At 47.4% G+C, this 18,120-nt stretch overlaps 1 protein-coding gene across 6 annotated transcripts in view; it reads right to left on the bottom strand.

The window, feature by feature from the left end:
* LOC137430363 (synaptic vesicle 2-related protein-like) overlaps nt 1–17,710 on the bottom strand; it is a 173,349-nt gene extending 155,639 nt beyond the window's left edge. For 2 of the 6 annotated variants that reach the window (XR_013623870.1, XM_078780603.1), the window contains exon 1: nt 17,588–17,710. Coding sequence is in view for 2 of the 6 variants with exons in the window: in XM_078780603.1 (XP_078636729.1) it covers nt 17,588–17,664 (77 nt within the window). In the remaining 4 variants the exon portion in view is untranslated. Of the gene's footprint in view, nt 1–2,553; nt 2,691–4,221; nt 4,383–17,587 lie in introns of those variants that run through there. The other 4 variants (XM_078780606.1, XM_078780607.1, XM_078780608.1 and 1 more) reach the window with 4 other exon arrangements.
* Nucleotides 17,711–18,120: the final 410 nt, after the last annotated feature.

Below are 18,120 nucleotides of genomic sequence, written 5' to 3'. Positions count from 1 at the left end.
CGCCTATGAATCTATGAAGGAAAACAAATCGAAGCGTCATTTGCATTCAGTTCATCCAAACTTTGTTGAAAAGCCACTGAGTTACTGGGAGGACAAAAAAGAAGAGGTAAAACGAAGTCGGATAGATGCTCCCTCGAGTTCAGCCTTTTCTCTGGAGAAAGCTTCCTTGGCGTCCTTTGAAGTGGTGTGGTATATTGCAAGATGCGAAAAGCACCATAACATTGGAGGAGATGGTGAAGCCAGCAGCAGTGGCAATGGTGAAAACTGTTTGCGGAGCAGATGTTGCCAAGAAGATTGAAAATTGAATCGGTACCACTTTCTGGCAATAGCATCAAACGTTGAATTGACCTCATTTCAGAATATATTTTGGCTCAAATGGTTGTGGCACTGAAAAAGCAGGACAATTTTCGTTGCAGACGGATGAATCAGTAGACATTGCAGGTGATGCTCAACTTATGGTTTTTGTGAGGTACAGAGGAGAAAAAGACATTCTGGAAGAACATATTTTCTGCAATGCACTGTCAAGTACCACCACTGGAGAAGACGTCTTTAATGTGATGAACAATTTTTTTTCAAGAAACATGATCTGGACTGCTTGAATTGTTTGGCTGTGTGCACTGACGGAGCTCCATCTATGATGGGAGGTCGTTTGGGTTTTGTTACTAGTGTTAATGCAGAAAACCCTGATATCATAATAATTCACTGTTTCTTACATCAGGAAAACCTTGCCACTCAACGTTTGCAACCAGACTTCCATGTAGTTCTCAATAATGCTATCCAAGTTGTGAATTTTGTCAAGGCCAGGGCTTTAAACTCACGCATTTTCCATAAAATATGTGAAGAGGTGGGATCACATCACCAGGTCTTGCTGTTCCACTCTGATGTTCGTTGGCTCTCTCAAGGGAAGATTCTCGGAAGAGTTATTGAACTAAAAACGGAAATTGAATTTTCTTTACATGAGAAGAGACATGCACTGGCAGACTGCTTTAAAGATGCTGCTTGGCTGGCAAAGCTTGCCTATTTGGGTGACATCTTCATGCACCTGAATGAACTTTATTCAGACATGCAGGGCCATAATCATACCATGGTGGACATAGGTGAAAAAATTGCCTCATTCAAGAAAAACTGGCTGAAGGAAAAACGGCTGCCTTTCCAGAACTGAGAGCTGTGCTGGAAGACGCGTCAGAAATATCCCTTGTTGATGTCAAAAGTATTTTCGAAGATCATCTGATGAACCTTAAGGAAGAAATGGACAGGTATTTTCCAGAAAACGTCGACCTCAAGAAGCATAATTGGATCAGAAATGTGTTCAATGTGGACATCAGTTAAGTCGGAGAAGATATTCCAGGATTTCAAGAAGAACTTGTCGAACTCCAGGAAAATCAAGTGCAGAAGCAACGCTTTGAAAAGCTCCCGTATTCGAAATTTTGGACCCAACTTGAGGATAAGCCCATTCTGACTCGGCAGTCTGAAAAAACTCATCCCTTTTCCAACAATACATCTCTGTGAGCAAGGTCAGGTCTTGTTGCAATCAAGATTAAAGCAAGAAACCATGTGGATCCTCAGTATGACTTGTGTTGTGCTCTGTCCATCAACATAAAACCAAACTTAGAGGAGCTTACCCACAAAATGAAGCAGTATCATGGTAGCCACTGAGAAAATCTTTGTGTAATAAAGTCTCATTTTCATGTAAATTTGTTTCATTTTGTCCAATTAAAAACTTTGAAAATAATTATGAGATGGTAATTAATTCAATAAAGTTATATGAATAAACACAATGTATCAAAGTGATAGGTCATTAACACTGCATGTGCAGTGTTTCGGGTCGCCAGGCCTGGACAAGATTGCATTCAGGGTCGCCACCAAAAAAGCTTGGGAACCACTGCTCTGGGCTATCGAGAGAGGGCAAATTTGTTCTGATCAGACAAACCAGGGGCGTTTTGGTGAAAAATGTCAAAATGTCTATAATTGGGTCATGACCTAAAATTAGGTCATGGTCAAAAAGTCAACCCCACACACTTTTTCCCATTATTGATGCAAAAATTCATTCCAGAAGTCCCAGCCGACTCAGAGCTGGAGCCAAATTGATAGTTTGGAAATTGGAGTGTACGAAGAAACTAGAACGACTTGATAGAATCTATACTTCTGCCAGGCTGAAATTTTTTTTAAACTTTGTATCCCACTGATAGGCCAGATCTGGATCTGGAAAAAAAACTCATCCACCTAGCTTTGTCATAACAAGTCTTTAATTTGTTTGAAATATCGTGCGATATATATCGTTTTTGGCCTCATCTCTCTTAATGGTGAAAAATCAGACAAAATTTTAAAAGATCTCTGTATCCAGATCTTCATCAAAATCGAATTGATTTACCTTTGTCACACACCCAAACCTGCCCACTAAGTTTTGTCCAAATTCGTCCATAACATTTTGAGGCTACGGCTCAATGAACAGAAATAGATAAGTAAGGGAATCGATGAGATAAGAGAATATTTTTTTCCCCAAAAAAGCCAAACCAAAACATTTGGGATTTCAGCACATCGGAGCATACTTACAGCAACAAGAAAGGGCAACTGAAGAGGGAACACCGTTTCATGAAGGACAGAATGGTGAGTTACGAGTCAGAGAGTGGCCAATTTACTCTCCATCTACTGGTGATGTGTTCCGCTACATTTGCAAACTCATTGGCAAGAAAGTTTCCTGTATAAAATAAAATTATGGGGACAGCGGCGACACGTATGTTTAGTGATATTAATACTGGGGTAACACACAGGTAAATTTATATGATGAGTTGTGGGTAAATTTTAATTAAAATTATAGAAATATAACATTTATGTTTCCTGTTTTCCAAGAAAGTTTCCTTTCCTGTATGTACACTCACATCTGGATATAACAACTGGGAAAATATCACTTGCGCTTGTGTGAACATGAAAATTCCCGTGATCATCTAAATGCAATCCTCAGTATGGCTGTACAGACAAAAAACTAGAATTGATTGCAGTCTAGTTACCCAGGCGGAATTAGAGATCATTGGAGAAACGTTCTTAAAAGCGTCGTCAGCACTGTACAGTGTTCAGCCTCTCGTGGTCTTCAATTTCACGGAGAAAACGAACATCTTTTTTTCAAACAACTCAAATTACCTGGGTTGTTTTGAACTACAGTCATTTTTTGATCCGTTCCTGTCAGGACACATGGCTAAATATGGACATTGTAGCAGAGGTCGTGTTAATTACTTGTCATCCACTATCTGTGATGAAATTATGTTTTGCTATGCATTATGTTTTGCACTCTGTCAAAGCGTCTTTGGGCTTCCTGAAAAGCGCTATATAAAATAAATGCATTATTATCTATCTATAATTCCAGTAATCTCTGTGTGTATGTTTGTATGTTTGTATGTATGTATGTATGTATGTATGTATGTATGTTTGTCTGTGACCGCTGTTTCTCGACAACTACCGGTCCGATATACTTGAAACTTGCCAGGTATATTGCTGGGGACCCGAGGATGTGCCTTTTCAAGGTTTGAAATTAATCGGACAAGTAGTTACCGAGCTATGGCGATTTCTTTACCAAACACCGCAAGCCGTTCGCTTTGGACCAAACCATTTCATGTAAATAGAGGGGGGGGGTTCTGTGGTCGTTGCGAATGGACCAAACCATTCATGTAAATAGAGGGGGGGGGGGGTTCTGTGGTCGTTACTGCCACGTGGTTTCAAAGTTTTTTTTTGTTGTTGTTTGCACGCATGTTTTTTTGCACCCACGTACGGGCACGCCCTAGGATGTTCACACACACACACCCCTACACAAATTTTTTTTTTTTTTTTTTTTTGGCAAGGAACGGGCACCCACGTACGGGCACGTCCTAGCTTATATATAGTACGGGCATGCCCTAGTTATTATTAATTCATACAACCGATGAGTGATAAAGCCCTAATAATCTATTGTTGATTAATTTAAAGCCTGAAAATACTACTCTATTGTTGTGGATTCCACCCCTCATGTAGCCCACACTGACTAACTTACCTTCGTGATTAGGTATATTCTGTCTAGCGGAGATCGCATGGAGCATAGTTTAACTTTGCTTGGTCGTTTGGTCAATAAAATCCAAGTTGACATCGAAGATTGTCCACCGTCAACGATATGACAGTGCAAGAGACATGGCAGACAAATACAAAAAAATGTGAATCCTTTGGCAGAATATGTCCCATGTTATACACACTCACTCAGTTTAAATGGATCTTGTGCAGCAGAGTGTTGCTTCGAGGTAGTTTCGTTTTTTTTGTTTTGTACAAAATTTGTACAATCTCTTCTCCGCTTCTACGCTTTTACGCACCAAGAGGTGCTACAAGGGCACGTACAACGTGACGGTCTCACGTTGAAATATCTGTCAGCAGCAAAAGAAAAAGCAGATATGTGGTCAGCAAAAGCAGATGCAACCAAAGTCCTACGTTTCTGCTATAAATCCATCCAGGAATCCCTGGCAGAAATTTATAATGCTGAGAAAACTCCCAAAATGGCACAACTTGAGGCCCTAGAGATGGCTGTCATTGTTGTATTGTGGGATACTATCTTTCCAAGAATGAACACAACAGCCAAAACACTGCAAATTCATGTAGCGTTGGGCGTCATTAGCACACCGTTTAAGTCACTCATCTGATGCTGCTTCCAGGATCTGAAGGAACTTTGACACTTTCCAGAATAAAGCTGAAAGTCTAACGATTCCAAGTGGACAAAAACATAGAAGAGAATGTTTGGAGAGCGAGGTGAGACCAACGGGACGAGAGGGATCCATTGTGGAAACACTACACAATCTGTGATCGCTTCTCCAAGGAATTCCAGACGTAACGAGGCTTAGGAAGCACTGTACAGAAATTGGGATTCATATCCAAAGTTTGCTCTTTAAGCCACATGGAGATGATAGTAGCTACCGGTGAGTTGATGTAAATTTATCCATGGGATGATAAAAGGGGGCTCGCAAACAAATTCTGCCATTTCAAGTGAATTCTTGATAAGGATAGCTGATTACATCTGCCCATGAGTTGCTAAAGATGAGGGATTTCAGCCTGTCTAATTCGTTCCCCAACATTTACATTTGTCTGAGAATGTATCTGTGCATCCTGGTATATCTGCTCAGGGGAAAGATCCTTTTCAGTGCTGAAATGGGTGAAGCACTCACTACCTGTGATCAACAATGGGCCAGAAAAGACTGAATGCCGTGAGTTTACTTGCAATTGAGAACACCTTCATGACATCCGTGTTATTTGATGACATTGTCGAGAAATTCTCTATCAGCAAGACATGATGGTGGCTTCTGTTGTTATGTACCGTAAAACAGGTAAACAATTACCGGTAATTAGCCCGTAATATTGAGAGGGCAAATTAATAATTTTCAAAAGGTCAGCGTCATCCAAAATCAATTTTCATCCGATTGACCTGCAATTTGAAGAATTTGCATATTTGGTCACTGAAACTGTTCACCAATCAAAAGCTAGAAGCTAATTTTTTTTTTTTTAGATCAAAAGGTCAAGGGTCAAGGCTGCATAAAATCAACAATTTTCATTGTATTTTTAAAAACGATCATTATCTTGAGCGTACAGAAGAAGAATACAAACTGACGTGGATGGGCTTTGTATTTTCAGATGCTTTCTTGTTATGTATTGGTTACTTATTTAAGTATTACAATTAATTATTATTAATTTTAAATTCAGGCCAGTCTTTTGGGATTCCCACTGGTAACATGTAACGCAGTGCTACCTGCCGCAGTGCCGCATGGTCGGGTTGTCGGCGACTAAACCACTGGATTTGCTAGTGGGAAAGGTGACTGACACCCTGCCAGGGCCAAAAACAACACCTGACAAAGGGCTGATGATCTCCCATAGGGAGCAAACGGCCATCCAGTAAGGAAATGGTGTCTCCTAAAAAAAACACCCATCCAGTTTGGACGGGTTCAAGTTATACCAAAGACTTTAAAAATGGTACATGCTGCTTCCTTGCTTGACGTTCAGCATTTAAAATGACAGCGCACGGACAATCCCCAAAGGTTGACATCCATGGGGAGAAGGAAATAGCCTTGCCGAGTATGGTGAGAAAAGCGACGCAATTGTTGGGACGTCGCTGGGAGCCATATTACTCGTATTTCGGGAAGTGACGGCACTTCCCCCAATGTCAGTGGCTGTGTTGTGTTTGTCTCGTTGGTCGTCTCCATCTGCGGGTTTCAGAAGGTGGAACATAGCCCTCCCAGGTCTCAAAGCATCCACTGTGTGTGTGTGTGTGTTATTTGTGTGTGATATGTAAAAGAAAAGGAAAAAAAAATAAAAATAAACTCTATCCCCTCCTTTAAGGCTAATGTTATTCCTCTTTTCGAAACTCGTGCTTCACCCCTTAGGTAATGCTCCTGCGCCCCATATGTATGTCCCCACCAGTGTGTGTGCGTGTGTGATCTCCATTATCGGCCTTAGACCATGTATTAAAAAAAAAAAAAAATCAAGTTGCTTATACTTATAGTCACTCTGCGTGCTCTGCCCCGACTCTAGCCGTCAGGGTTGTATTGCGTTTAGGATAGGAATGATACGTTTCATATTTGTGGGTCCGTGCGGTAGTTAGGAGATGGGGGATGGAAGGGGAAGGGGGAGGGCTAGGGGGGGGCGGAAGGGGGGGTGGGGGACGGAAGGGTGGTAGGGTGGGGGACGGAAGGGTGGAGGGTGGGGGACGGAAGGGTGGAGGGTGGGGGACGGAAGGGGAGGAGGGCTAGTGCTAGTGGGGGACGGAAGGTGGGGGTGGGGGACGGAAGGGGGGGTGGGGGACGGAAGGGGGGGTGGGGGACGGAAGGGGGGGGTGGGGGACGGAAGGGGGGGGAGTGGGGGACGGAAGGGGGGGGGAGTGGGGGACGGAAGGGGGGAGGAGTGGGGGACGGAAGGGGGCGGAAGGGGGGGAGTGGGGGACGGAAGGGGGGGAGTGGGGGACGGAAGGGGGGTGGGGGACGGAAGGGGGGAGTGGGGGACGGAAGGGGGGGGAGTGGGGGACGGAAGGGGGGGAGTGGGGGACGGAAGGGGGGGAGTGGGGGACGGAAGGGGGGTGGGGGACGGAAGGGGGGTGGGGGACGGAAGTGGAGGGGGTGGGGACAGAGGTGGAGGGGGTGGGGACGGAAGTGGAGGGGGTGGGGACGGAAGTGGAGGGGGTGGGGACGGAAGTGGAGGGGGCGGGGGACGGAAGTGGAGGGGGCGGGGACGGACGTGGAGGGGGTGGGGACGGAAGTGGAGGGGGTGGGGACGGAAGTGGAGGGGTGGGGACGGAAGTGGAGGGGTGGGGACGGAAGTGGAGGGGTGGGGACGGAAGTGGAGGGGTGGGGACGGAAGTGGAGGGGTGGGGATGGAAGTGGGGGTGGGGGACGGAAAGGGGGGAGGGCTAGTGGGGGACGGAAGGGGGTGTGGGGGACGGAAGTGGAGGGGGTGGGGGACGGAAGTGGAGGGGGTGGGGGACGGAAGGGGGTGGGGGCGATAGGACGGTGGGCTTGGGGTTCGTGGACTGTTTAATCCGGTGCTACTCAGACAACTACAAAATGAGTGGCTCCCGAAACTTTTTCCTGTTGCACTGAACCAGAAACACCCGCTCCCTCGGGGAATGGGGCCACGTGGGAGTGGGGCAAATGGATTTTGTGCCAGTGGCTACCAATACCCCTCCCTCCGGCAGGGTCATGTAACAGATCGAGACGTGAAATACCAGAATTCCACGGTTGTACTCTCGAACCTTCCTACATAGTTTTCTTCCTCCTCCTCGACTTCTTCTTCTTCTGCCCAAGGAAAAATCGCAAGTCAGTCTCACCATACTCTCGGGGGTATAGTTATTTTGAGCGCACGATCTGATTCTGGGTACACCGAGCACATGTGCACAGTTTTATGGATATCAGTGAAGTTTACGAATACACAAGGTTCAGACATAACCACTGCCTCCAATCTAGGGATCAATAAATCAATCACGTGATCCAACATCCAGGCTGTTTTTCACTTTCAACATTTCTCGATCGTGGTCGCCAATTTAACAGAGTTTACACAACTTGAACGCCATCAACGACCAAAACAATGATTAAATACCTCCGGGGCTGTTTATCCTGACTGAGAAGAGTAAACTAAAACCCTCCACCATTCTCGGATATTCACCACGGGACTCTCGTCTTCGACATCTCCTGTTAGTGTTACAGAGTCCATCAAGACAAATTAAGATTATCCGGAAACCCGAGAGGAAATCATTTGGAGACAAGGAGAAGAGAAGAGATCGTACAGCGAAATACCAGAACTCCAAGGTTGCACTCTTTCGTGTTCTTCTTCCTCCTATTTTTCTTCTTCTTCTTTGACAACGAAGGCTCTATATACACCACGCCCCAAAATTAATTTGTCCCTCGGCATGGAGGGTTTTTTTTTAGTGACGTCACAATTTGTGAGCATGAACGACCCCACCGCCCTGTTTAAATACAAGCGTAGGCCAAGGGAGCGTCCATTGACGATCAGTGAAGTGGTAGATTATTACCCTCGCCAGAGGAGAGGTTTTTACATTTGAGTCCGTTAGTTTGTTACTTGGCAAAAAAAAAAAAAAATTTCAAGTATGTTTATCACTCCGGTTTGTGTGTTTGTGTGTGTGTTAGTGTGTTTGTCTGTCCGCTCACTTATACTTTCCTACAGGTTACAGTTTTTAACCGATCTTCCCGAAACTTCACCAAATGGTAGAGTTCGTGGTCCGACAAATTCCTATATGTTTTTGAGGTCAAAAGGTCAAAAGGTCAACATAGGCTAAAGGTCAACCACTTTTTTTTGAATTTCTAAAATCCTCACTTTTCATCCGATTGCCCTGAAATTTAAATAGGATTTACATATCAGCTTACTGAATTCAACCACCAACTATTTTTGAGATCAGCATAGGCCAAAAGGTCAAAATAGGCCAAAGGCCAACCACTTTTTTTTTGAATTTTTAAAATCCTCACTTTTCATCCGATTGACTTGAAATTTGAATAGGATATACATGTCGGCTTACTGAATTAAACCGCCAACTATTTTTGAGATCAGCATCGGCCAAAAGGTCAACATAGGCCAAAGGTCAACCACTTTTTTTGAATTTTTTAAAATCCTCACTTTTCATCCGATTGACTTGAAATTTGAAGAGGATATACATGTCGGCTTACTGAATTCAACCACAAACTATTTTTGAGATCAGCGTGGGCGAAAAGGTCAATGTAGGCCAAAGGTCAACAAATGTTTTCAAATTTCTAAATTCCTCAATTTTCATCCGATTGACTTGGAATTTGAATGTGATTTTCATATCTGCTAACTGAATTCAACCACCAGCAATTTTTGAGATCAGCATAGGCCAAAAGGTCAACATAGGCCAAAGCTCAACAACAATTTCGAATTTCTAAACTCAATTTTCATCCGATTGACTTGAAATTTGAATGGGATTTTCATATCGGTTTACTGAAACCAACCACCAACAATTTTTGTGGTCAACATAGGCAAAAGGTCAACATCGGCCAAATTTCTAAAATTGTCAATTTTCATCAGATTAACTTAAACTTTGAAGGCGATTTGCATATCAGGTCACTGAATTCAACCACTAATTATTTTTGAGGTCAAAGGACGCTCTACTGAGTGCCATTCTACTTTGTTCTGTTTTGCCAAGTGTCGCTCTATGAGTGATGTTTCACTTGTCGGTTTGTCTGTCTGTTTGTCCGCACAGAATAAATATGATTTTCTCTGCAACCGTAGGTCTGATTGACAGGTCTGTTGGTCCGTTTCACCAAAGGTGCAACTCAACCTGCAGAATATTTTATTGATAATTATGACGTCATAGATCACGTGGTTCGGCCGCCATCTTGGAAAAAAACGAAAAAATTTGCACCTCTATATCTCCGAAAGCACTGAATATAAACAATTGAGACATGGCTCATTGTAAAGAACTCTCCATGGGGAATAAAATATATTAATGATGTCATAGGTGCCTCCTTTATGACGTCATAATTCGACAAGTACAAAACTTCATTTGATCAAGATGAAATTTCTTGAGCATAATCTAGGAATAAACTAGAACGCCACTCAGTAGAGCGCATACTCCCGCCGTGGGTCAAGTTGGAATTGTACGATTTCACAAAAGTTTGAGGGAGTAGTTCAGTGACAACACAAGACAAGACAACACAAGACAGACACTGCACAGATATATATATATATATATCTGTATATATTGTTGCGGTTTTAGAACCCACACTTGTGTAAATATGACATTAAAAGGTTAAAGGTTGCACCCCATAGGTAGGCCACAAGCAACACGTAGGTCACCATAGGACTTCAGTTATTTCATTAGTATGTGTATAGGTAAGGCCAAGTTTCCAATAGTTGAATCTGCATTGTGTCAATCAAATAAGAAGTAGGCCATTCCGTTCATTTTGGCAGCCTCCCTCTCCAAGCAACGCCATTACGCGCCCTCCAGTCTGCCCATGGCCCCTCCCAATTTGTTACGCGCCTTTGTTAGCAGCGTTCGCTGCCTTGAGCTGGAGCTCGCTCAAACGCCGCCATAAGCCACGCGGTGAGGCCCGGAAAAAGGGGGCGGAACGCCAAGGAGAAGGTGTGGCCACGTCATCCAGCCGTCAAAGGCGGGGCCGGTAAGCCTTAACCAGCCAACCAGGGCTGAAGTGACATCACCGACAGGCGTGGCTTTGGGTCCCGCGGAGTGATCTCTTGGTCGAGTTATCAAAGCGAGCGTTCAAATCGACTTTTTACATCGACTTTTTGGGGCACCGCGTCACCAGGCACGGGGCCGTCCCCCTACCGGCCAAGGTGGAGGCGGTGAAGGGGTTTCCACGCCCCCGCACGATCAAGGGGCTCCAGGAGTTCCTGGGCATGGTAAACTTTTACCATCGGTTCCTGCCCCGCATCGCCAAGCTCCTGCGCCCCTTGCACGAGGCCCTCCGGGGCAAGCCGGGCAAAGGTGACGTTACCTGGACCGAGCAGATGGACGCGGCGTTCGCGGGCGCAAAGCTCGCCTTGGCTAACGCCACCATGCTCGCGCACCCGGCGCCCGATGCACCGATCGCCCTCACCACCGACGCCTCGGACTACGTGGTGGGCGCAGTGCACGAGCAATGGGTGCGTGGTGCCTGGCAACCGTTGGCGTTCTTCAGCCGGCAGCTTCGCCCACCCGAACGCCGCTATAGTACCTTCGACCGCGAGTTGCTCGGGCTTCACCTGGCGGTCAGGCACTTCCGCCATCTGCTCGAGGGCCGTGCGTTCACGGCCTTCGTCGACCACAAGCCACTGGTTTTCGCGATGGGCAAGGTCGCCGAGCCGTGGTCGGCCCGGCAGCAGCGTCACCTCTCGGCCGTGTCCGAGTACACGACGGACATCCGGCACGTCGCGGGGAAGGACAACCCGGTGGCGGATTGCCTTTCCCGGTCCATCGCCCACGCAGTCCACCTTGGCATCGACTATGCCCGGATGGCGGCGGACCAGGCCGCCGACCCCGGCGTCCAGGCCTTGCGGACCGCCGTCATGGGCCTCCGCGTCACCGAGGTGCCGTTCGACGGCGCGGCCCTCTTGTGCGACGTCTCCCTCGGGCGGCCTCGCCCCATCGTGCCCGCGGGCTGGCAGCGCCAGGTTTTTGACGCCGTCCACGGCCTGTCCCACCCGGGCACGAAGGCCTCCCAGAGGTTGGTCGCCGACAAGTTTGTCTGGCATGACCTCCGGAAGGCCGTCCGCGGCTGGACCAGGACGTGCCTCGCGTGCCAGCGCGTGAAGGTGCACCGGCACACCCAGGCCCCATTGGCCCCGTTTACGGTGCCGGCACGTAGGTTCGACCACGTGCACGTGGACCTGGTGGGACCTCTGCCCCCCTCGCGGGGCTTCACCCACGTCCTCACCATGGTGGACCGCACCACTCGGTGGCCGGAGGCCGTGCCTTTGGCGGCGACGATGGCGGCGGACATGGCGCAGGTGTTCATCGCCACCTGGGTCGCCCGGTTCGGCGCCCCCTCGGACAACTCGTCCGACCGTGGCCCCCAGTTCACCTCGGAGCTCTGGGGGGCGGTCGCGCGGGGGCTCGGGGTCCAGCTGCACCGAACCACGGCCTACCACCCCCAGGCCAACGGCCTGTGCGAGCGGTTCTACCGCTCGTTGAAGGCCGCGCTCCGGGCCACCCTCCGCGACGGCGGCTGGGTCGACAGGCTCCCCTGGGTCCTGCTGGGCCTCCGGACGGCGCCCAAGGACGACCTGCGCGCATCCGTGGCGGAGTTGGTCTTCAGACAGCCGCTGCGGGTGCCGGGCGAGTTCCTCCCCGACCCCACGGCACCATGGTCCGCGGCGCAGGAGCACTCCGCGCTGCAGGAGACCGCCCGGAGGTTCGCCCCGGTGCCGACGGCGCACCACGGGCACCCGCCTATGCACGTCGCCCCGGAGCTTCGCACCGTGGAGTACGTCTTCGTCCGGCACGACGCCCACCGGACACCACTGCGGCCCCCGTACGACGGGCCTTTCCGCGTGCTGGAGACCGGGGTGAAACATTTCACCTTGGACATCGGCGGCACTCCCGACCGCGTCTCCGTGGATCGCCTCAAGCCGGCCCACCTCGACGTGGACCACCCACCGCTGGTGGCTCGGCCCCCTCGTCGGGCCCGCCCCCCTGCAGGCGGACCCCTGGCACTGCCCAGGCCCGCCGGCACGCCGCCCCCCGGTCCTGCACCCATCCCGGGTGCAACCAGAGGCATCCCTGCACCCCGGACGCCGCCAGTCGCCAGAGGGCGCTTCGGCCGGGTCATCCGGTTGCCCCGCAAACTGGCCCTCCAGGTGCGCGGGAATTCTGGGGGGGGCGCGTGTGGCGGACACGAAAGCTCACTGGCGTGAGGGCATCATTCCACGCACCAAGTGGGCGGCGGCCACGCCCGAGGGGTAGGCGTGGCCGCGGGATATACACCGGGCACGCAGCCCGGAGCGCTCCAGTGCGGATGAGTGAGCAATGAATAAAGAGCTCGATGATAACCAAAGCGTTGTGGCCTACCTTTGTTCAACGTGTGTGCTCCCGCACCACAGTGTCTGCTTTTTCCATTGTCCCTGTAAATTACTTTCGTTCCCTTCTTTGATTAGTTTTGCATAGCCATAATAAATAGTTGTTCCTCCTACCTTCGTCTTCTTTCCTTCACATTCGGTCGTTTTAGAGATTTCCCCATTGAGTACCTGTGGTGCGATTTTGGCCAACGCATATGAATCGGGTTTAGTCCCTCGATAAACGGCTCGCGCCGCAGTCCGCTTCGCTCGGCGTAATCCATCAACGCTGCGGCTCGGGCAGAGGTTATTCCCTCGTTCCTGGCTGGCGGTAGTAATTAGGTAAGTAGCGAACCCCGAGGCCTACGGACCCTACCTACCGTCGGTCCGGTAAGGACGTTGTAACTTCGAGGACCACGTCGGTCAGTCACAGACAAGGGGATTAATCCACCCTTGATAAGAGGAAGAGGAGCCGACGTTGAGATCCGTTTCCGAACTTTTTTTCAGTTTGTGTCCCTATTCACCCCCATTTTACGGTAAGTGCTGCTTCATCATGATGAAGATTACCGGCTACTGCTAGTTTGATGGAGCCTAGATTAGGCCACATAAAAATAAAAAGTTGTTGAGCGTCCTTTTTCTCAAAAGTTCGGGAAGGGAGGGAGGTTTTTATTTTTATTTTTTTTTATTTTTTTCCTACTTTCCATTGAGTTTTGTTGACATGGAAAACTATGAAATAAAGACTCCTTTCTCCTCAAAATGATTTTATTTCTTCATTCATCGGGTTCCATCCTGTGATCCGTGGCCATGTCTGCAGCCAACACAAATTTGAGAAATGAGCCAAGAGTCTTTGTCACATCAGAAACTTTGCAAGCTGGTGAAGCTTTCGTCATGTCAGTTTTACTGGGGTCGGCGAATACTTTGACAAAAGTACCGCGTGTATCGTCAGGCAATGGCTCCCTATCCCCATCATACTTGCCGCCTGAGAAGTCTGCATAGAAGTCCGAGATTGTAACATCCAACTCGATATTGCACGCAAACCAGTCCTTCACCGTCTTGGAAGAGCCCTCACGGGCTATTGATGCGATCACAATAAGCATTTCAAGCCGATTCTAGCACGAATCAATACATATTTCAGCGGGAAAAATCTCACACAATGGCCGCCATGAATGGCCAACGTAAAATGGGTGAAGTTGCCCGAGGCACTTGCGACGCTCTGCGCAGCACGCACTGCGCATGCGGTGCAGAACGGCGCCAAATTTGAATGTGAAAAGATCATTTTTAATGATTTTTTTCAAAATAAAAAAAGTTTCGGGTCGGGTGTGTTTCGTAGGGTCGGGCGGGGACGATCAACAACTCTTTTTTTAAATCTGGCCTTACCGAAGTTCTGAGACTTTTAAAAGGGAACGGGAAATCCTTATAGTATTATGGATTATATAAAAGCTCCTTCGTTCACCACTGTCATGTCTGGGCTTGTAAAGCTAATTGGTAAATCAACTGCAACTGGAAAACCTGCTTTGGTAGGCCTAAGGGGACTCATAATGGATTCCCCGCTCCCCTCTGCTCTCCCTCCTCCCCACCCTCCTCTTCCCCTCCTCTCTCCCTCTCGCTCCGTTCTCCTTCCCCTCTCTTATCCCCTCCCTTCCACCTCCCCCCTACCCTGCACCCATCTCCCACCACCTCTTTCCCCTCACACTTCCCTCCCCCCATCCCCTTCCTTCCTCCCCCCCCCCCTATCCATCCCATCCTCCCCTCTTCTTTCCATACTCCACACTCCCCTCCTCCCTCACCCGCTCTCCTCCTCTCTTCCTTCCTGTCTCTCACCCCCTGTCTCTCGGAGTACAGATGCTGACGTTGCAGTAATGTGTCCCATGTACTGTATACTGTGTCCTATGTACTCCCATGCAACCATGTACAGTAATGCATGTACACCCATGTACAGTAATGTGTCCCATGTACTGTATACTTATGGCCTTGAAGAAATGTTTCTTCAACCCGGAACTGCCAAAAAACACAGATATACTGTATTCCAATCCATACAGTTGTTCAAGATCTTGGCCAAGATGGCTGTCATATTCTGACTTCACTTCACACTTTGAGTGGATGCGGTTCCACAAGTGCTTTCTGTGGAATTGGAAAACAAATGGATGAAGATGCTAAACTGACATCATGATTTGATTAATGCATTGCAAGGAATGGGGAGTTCGATGCAAGTTCCTGGAGACACACAAGGAACATGTGTGTCACTCGTCTCGCTTACTTATTCTAGCAAGATGTTTACTTCTCCAAAAAGAATGCAACCGGTCAGAAACTGCCACCAACTTCAGATTCCTTCAAACTGCGCTTGAAGCGTGTAACTGAGCAGCCGTACGTGTTGACACACGCAACTGAGCAGCGTCTTAACTTGCAGTCTCCATTACAACACGCTTTGACACAAACACTGTATTTGGAGCTACACCTGATGACACCACGACCAACTCCAGGGGCTATTCTTCTGTTCACACAGTGTGATTGCAGAACTCTATGCCGGATTGTGCGATGCAAGTGCAAACGGAAGGCTCATGTGGGTGTGAATCAGTGTCATGTAACAGGGAATTAGACATGATCTGATGACAATGAGCAAATGTTGTGTTTCTTAATTCGAGTTGCCCGGTAGACTTGGACGTGCACAACTCCGTTCGGGGTTACTGGAGTGATTTTGCTGTGGAGTTGCAAAAGGGAACTTTGGAACTTTAATCAGAACTTCACAAAACAGAGTACCTCAACACAAAACTGTGGCCAAAGGCAAGGCCAAAGCGGGGGTGGCCCCAGATCAAGGGAAGGGACACACATTTCTAGGAGTAAGATCAGCCTCTTAGGTACATTTTTTTTACATGTAGCAGGAAACGTATTGGTACATTAAAGCTGGCACCATTTGAAGAAATAAAGCTTACATATACCCTCAGTGTACAAAACATGAGGAACACCTTCCTTATAATGAGTTGCACCCACTTTTGCCCTCAGAACGGCCTCAATTCGTCGGGGGCATGGACTCCACAAGGTGTCGAAAGCGTTCCACAGGGATGTTGGTCCATGTTGACTCCAAGGTTTCCCACAGTTGTGTCAAGTTGGCTGCCTGTTAGTGGGATCTCTATGCAGAGTCGTACAGCAAAACATGCTTGTGACGTCACAAATAACGAGGTCCTGCAGTAATCTTGTAGGTTGAGACTCCACAAGGCGCGATTTCTGAGATGTACTAAGTTTACTAAGGCCCCCCAATCCGTTTACGTACTTGGATCGTTACTATACGGAAAAATGGACTTGTCGGTCCTTCAAAAAAGACGGAATTTTGTGACTTTTGGAAACGTGTCTATATGACACCATCTCAAGTTACTATGAAATCAACCACTCGAGCGTGCGACCTCAAAGCGGAGTCCTCATTCAAATAATAACAACAAATCATTGCAATTTGTAACGATTTAAAGAATAACAACAGGTAAGGCATGTGAAAATTCTCCTGAAATTCTCAACAATTCCTCTGATCTACGAAGACAGAAACTCCACTCACTGCAGCTGCAACAAGAAGGGTACTTGGTAGAGAGAGAGCACCTACCTCCTCTGGGCTGATCAGTTTATATTTTGTATCCCACTGATAGGCCGGACCTGGATTCGGACCTGAGCCAAAATCTAATCGGCTTGTTCTCGTCACCTAACCAAGTCGTCCACCAAGTTTAATAATAACTCGTCCATAACTTTTGTAAAATATCGAGTTATTTATCGCTTTTCGCCGGTCTCTCAATGGTGAGGAATCACTTGAAAAATTAAATACTTCTCGTGACCGAATCCACATTCAGATCTTCACCAAAATCGAATAGATTAGTCCTTGTCACACACACAACCTGTCCACAAAGTTTCGTCGAAATCCGTCCACAACTTTTTGATATATCCAGCTATGTATTGTTTTTGGCCCGATCTCCCAATGGTGAAGAATTACTTTAAAAATTAAATAATTCTCATATCCGAATTATTCAGATCTTCACCAAAATCGAATCGAATCGTCCTTGCCAGACACCCAACCTCTCCACCGAGTTAAGTCACAACTCGTCCATAACCTTTTAAGATATCCTGCTATGTATCGTTTTTGGCCCCATCTCCCAATGGTGAAGAATCACTTAAAAATTAAAATAATTCGCGTTTCCGAATCCATATTCAGATATTCAACAAAATCGAATCTATTAGTCCTTGTCACACACCCAACCGGTCCACCAATGTTCGTCCAAATCCGTCCATAACCTTTTGAGATATCCTGTATGTATCGTTTTTGGCCCGATCTCCCAATGGTGAAGAATCACTTTTAAAATTCTAGTCGCCGGATCCGAATCCGGATCTTCACGAAATCTAATAATTTCGTCCTTGTCACATACACTACGTCTCTGCCAAATTTCGTCTGAATCTGTCCACAACATTTTGAGATATCTTGTTCACAGACAGACAGACCGACTAACAAATAAATAAACAAACAGACAGGGGTGAAAACATAACCTCTATCCACCTTCGGTGGTGGAGGTAATAATGACGCATTAAAAGGAATCAGACTGACCTTATCGCTGCAGAAACTTTATGTGACGTCCACTCGGCTGACAAGGCAACTGAAACAAATGCAAATATTTGTTGCATTCAGAAACCTGTCTCGCAAGTTTCTCTCCCTGTTGTCCAAGTCTCCAAGTCTCTGTCTCCCTGCCTTCCTTTTCCCTCCCACCTTTTTCGTCCGAGCTTTTCGCCCTCCTTCCTTCACCTACTCTCTGAACCCATACTTTAAAAAAGTAAAATAGCCATTTATTTATGAGGTAGACGTCGAGGTTCGGATGGAGGACCGAATTGAAAATTTGAAATTGAGAAAAGGAGAAGCTTGGATTAAGGTGAGAAGGTGACGTGAGTAAGGCAATGGGAGGCACAATTGTGATCTGTGATCCAATGATGGCCATATTATTTTCTGACCGCCATAGGACCTTCACCTTCAACATTTAGGAATAGAGTGTAAATTAAGAAAACGTGTCCCCATCTACAAACTATTCATAAAACTCAACATCATGAAAATCGGAGGAAAATCATTCAAAAAAATCCAAAAAAAAA

The sequence above is a fragment of the Myxine glutinosa genome, chromosome 6, assembly GCF_964187855.1.
Source record: "Myxine glutinosa chromosome 6, kmMyxGlut1.1, whole genome shotgun sequence".
Taxonomy (NCBI): Eukaryota; Metazoa; Chordata; class Myxini; order Myxiniformes; family Myxinidae; genus Myxine; species Myxine glutinosa.
The sequence above is the reverse complement of the archived record's forward strand: the minus strand, read 5'-3'. Positions and strand labels throughout refer to the sequence as shown.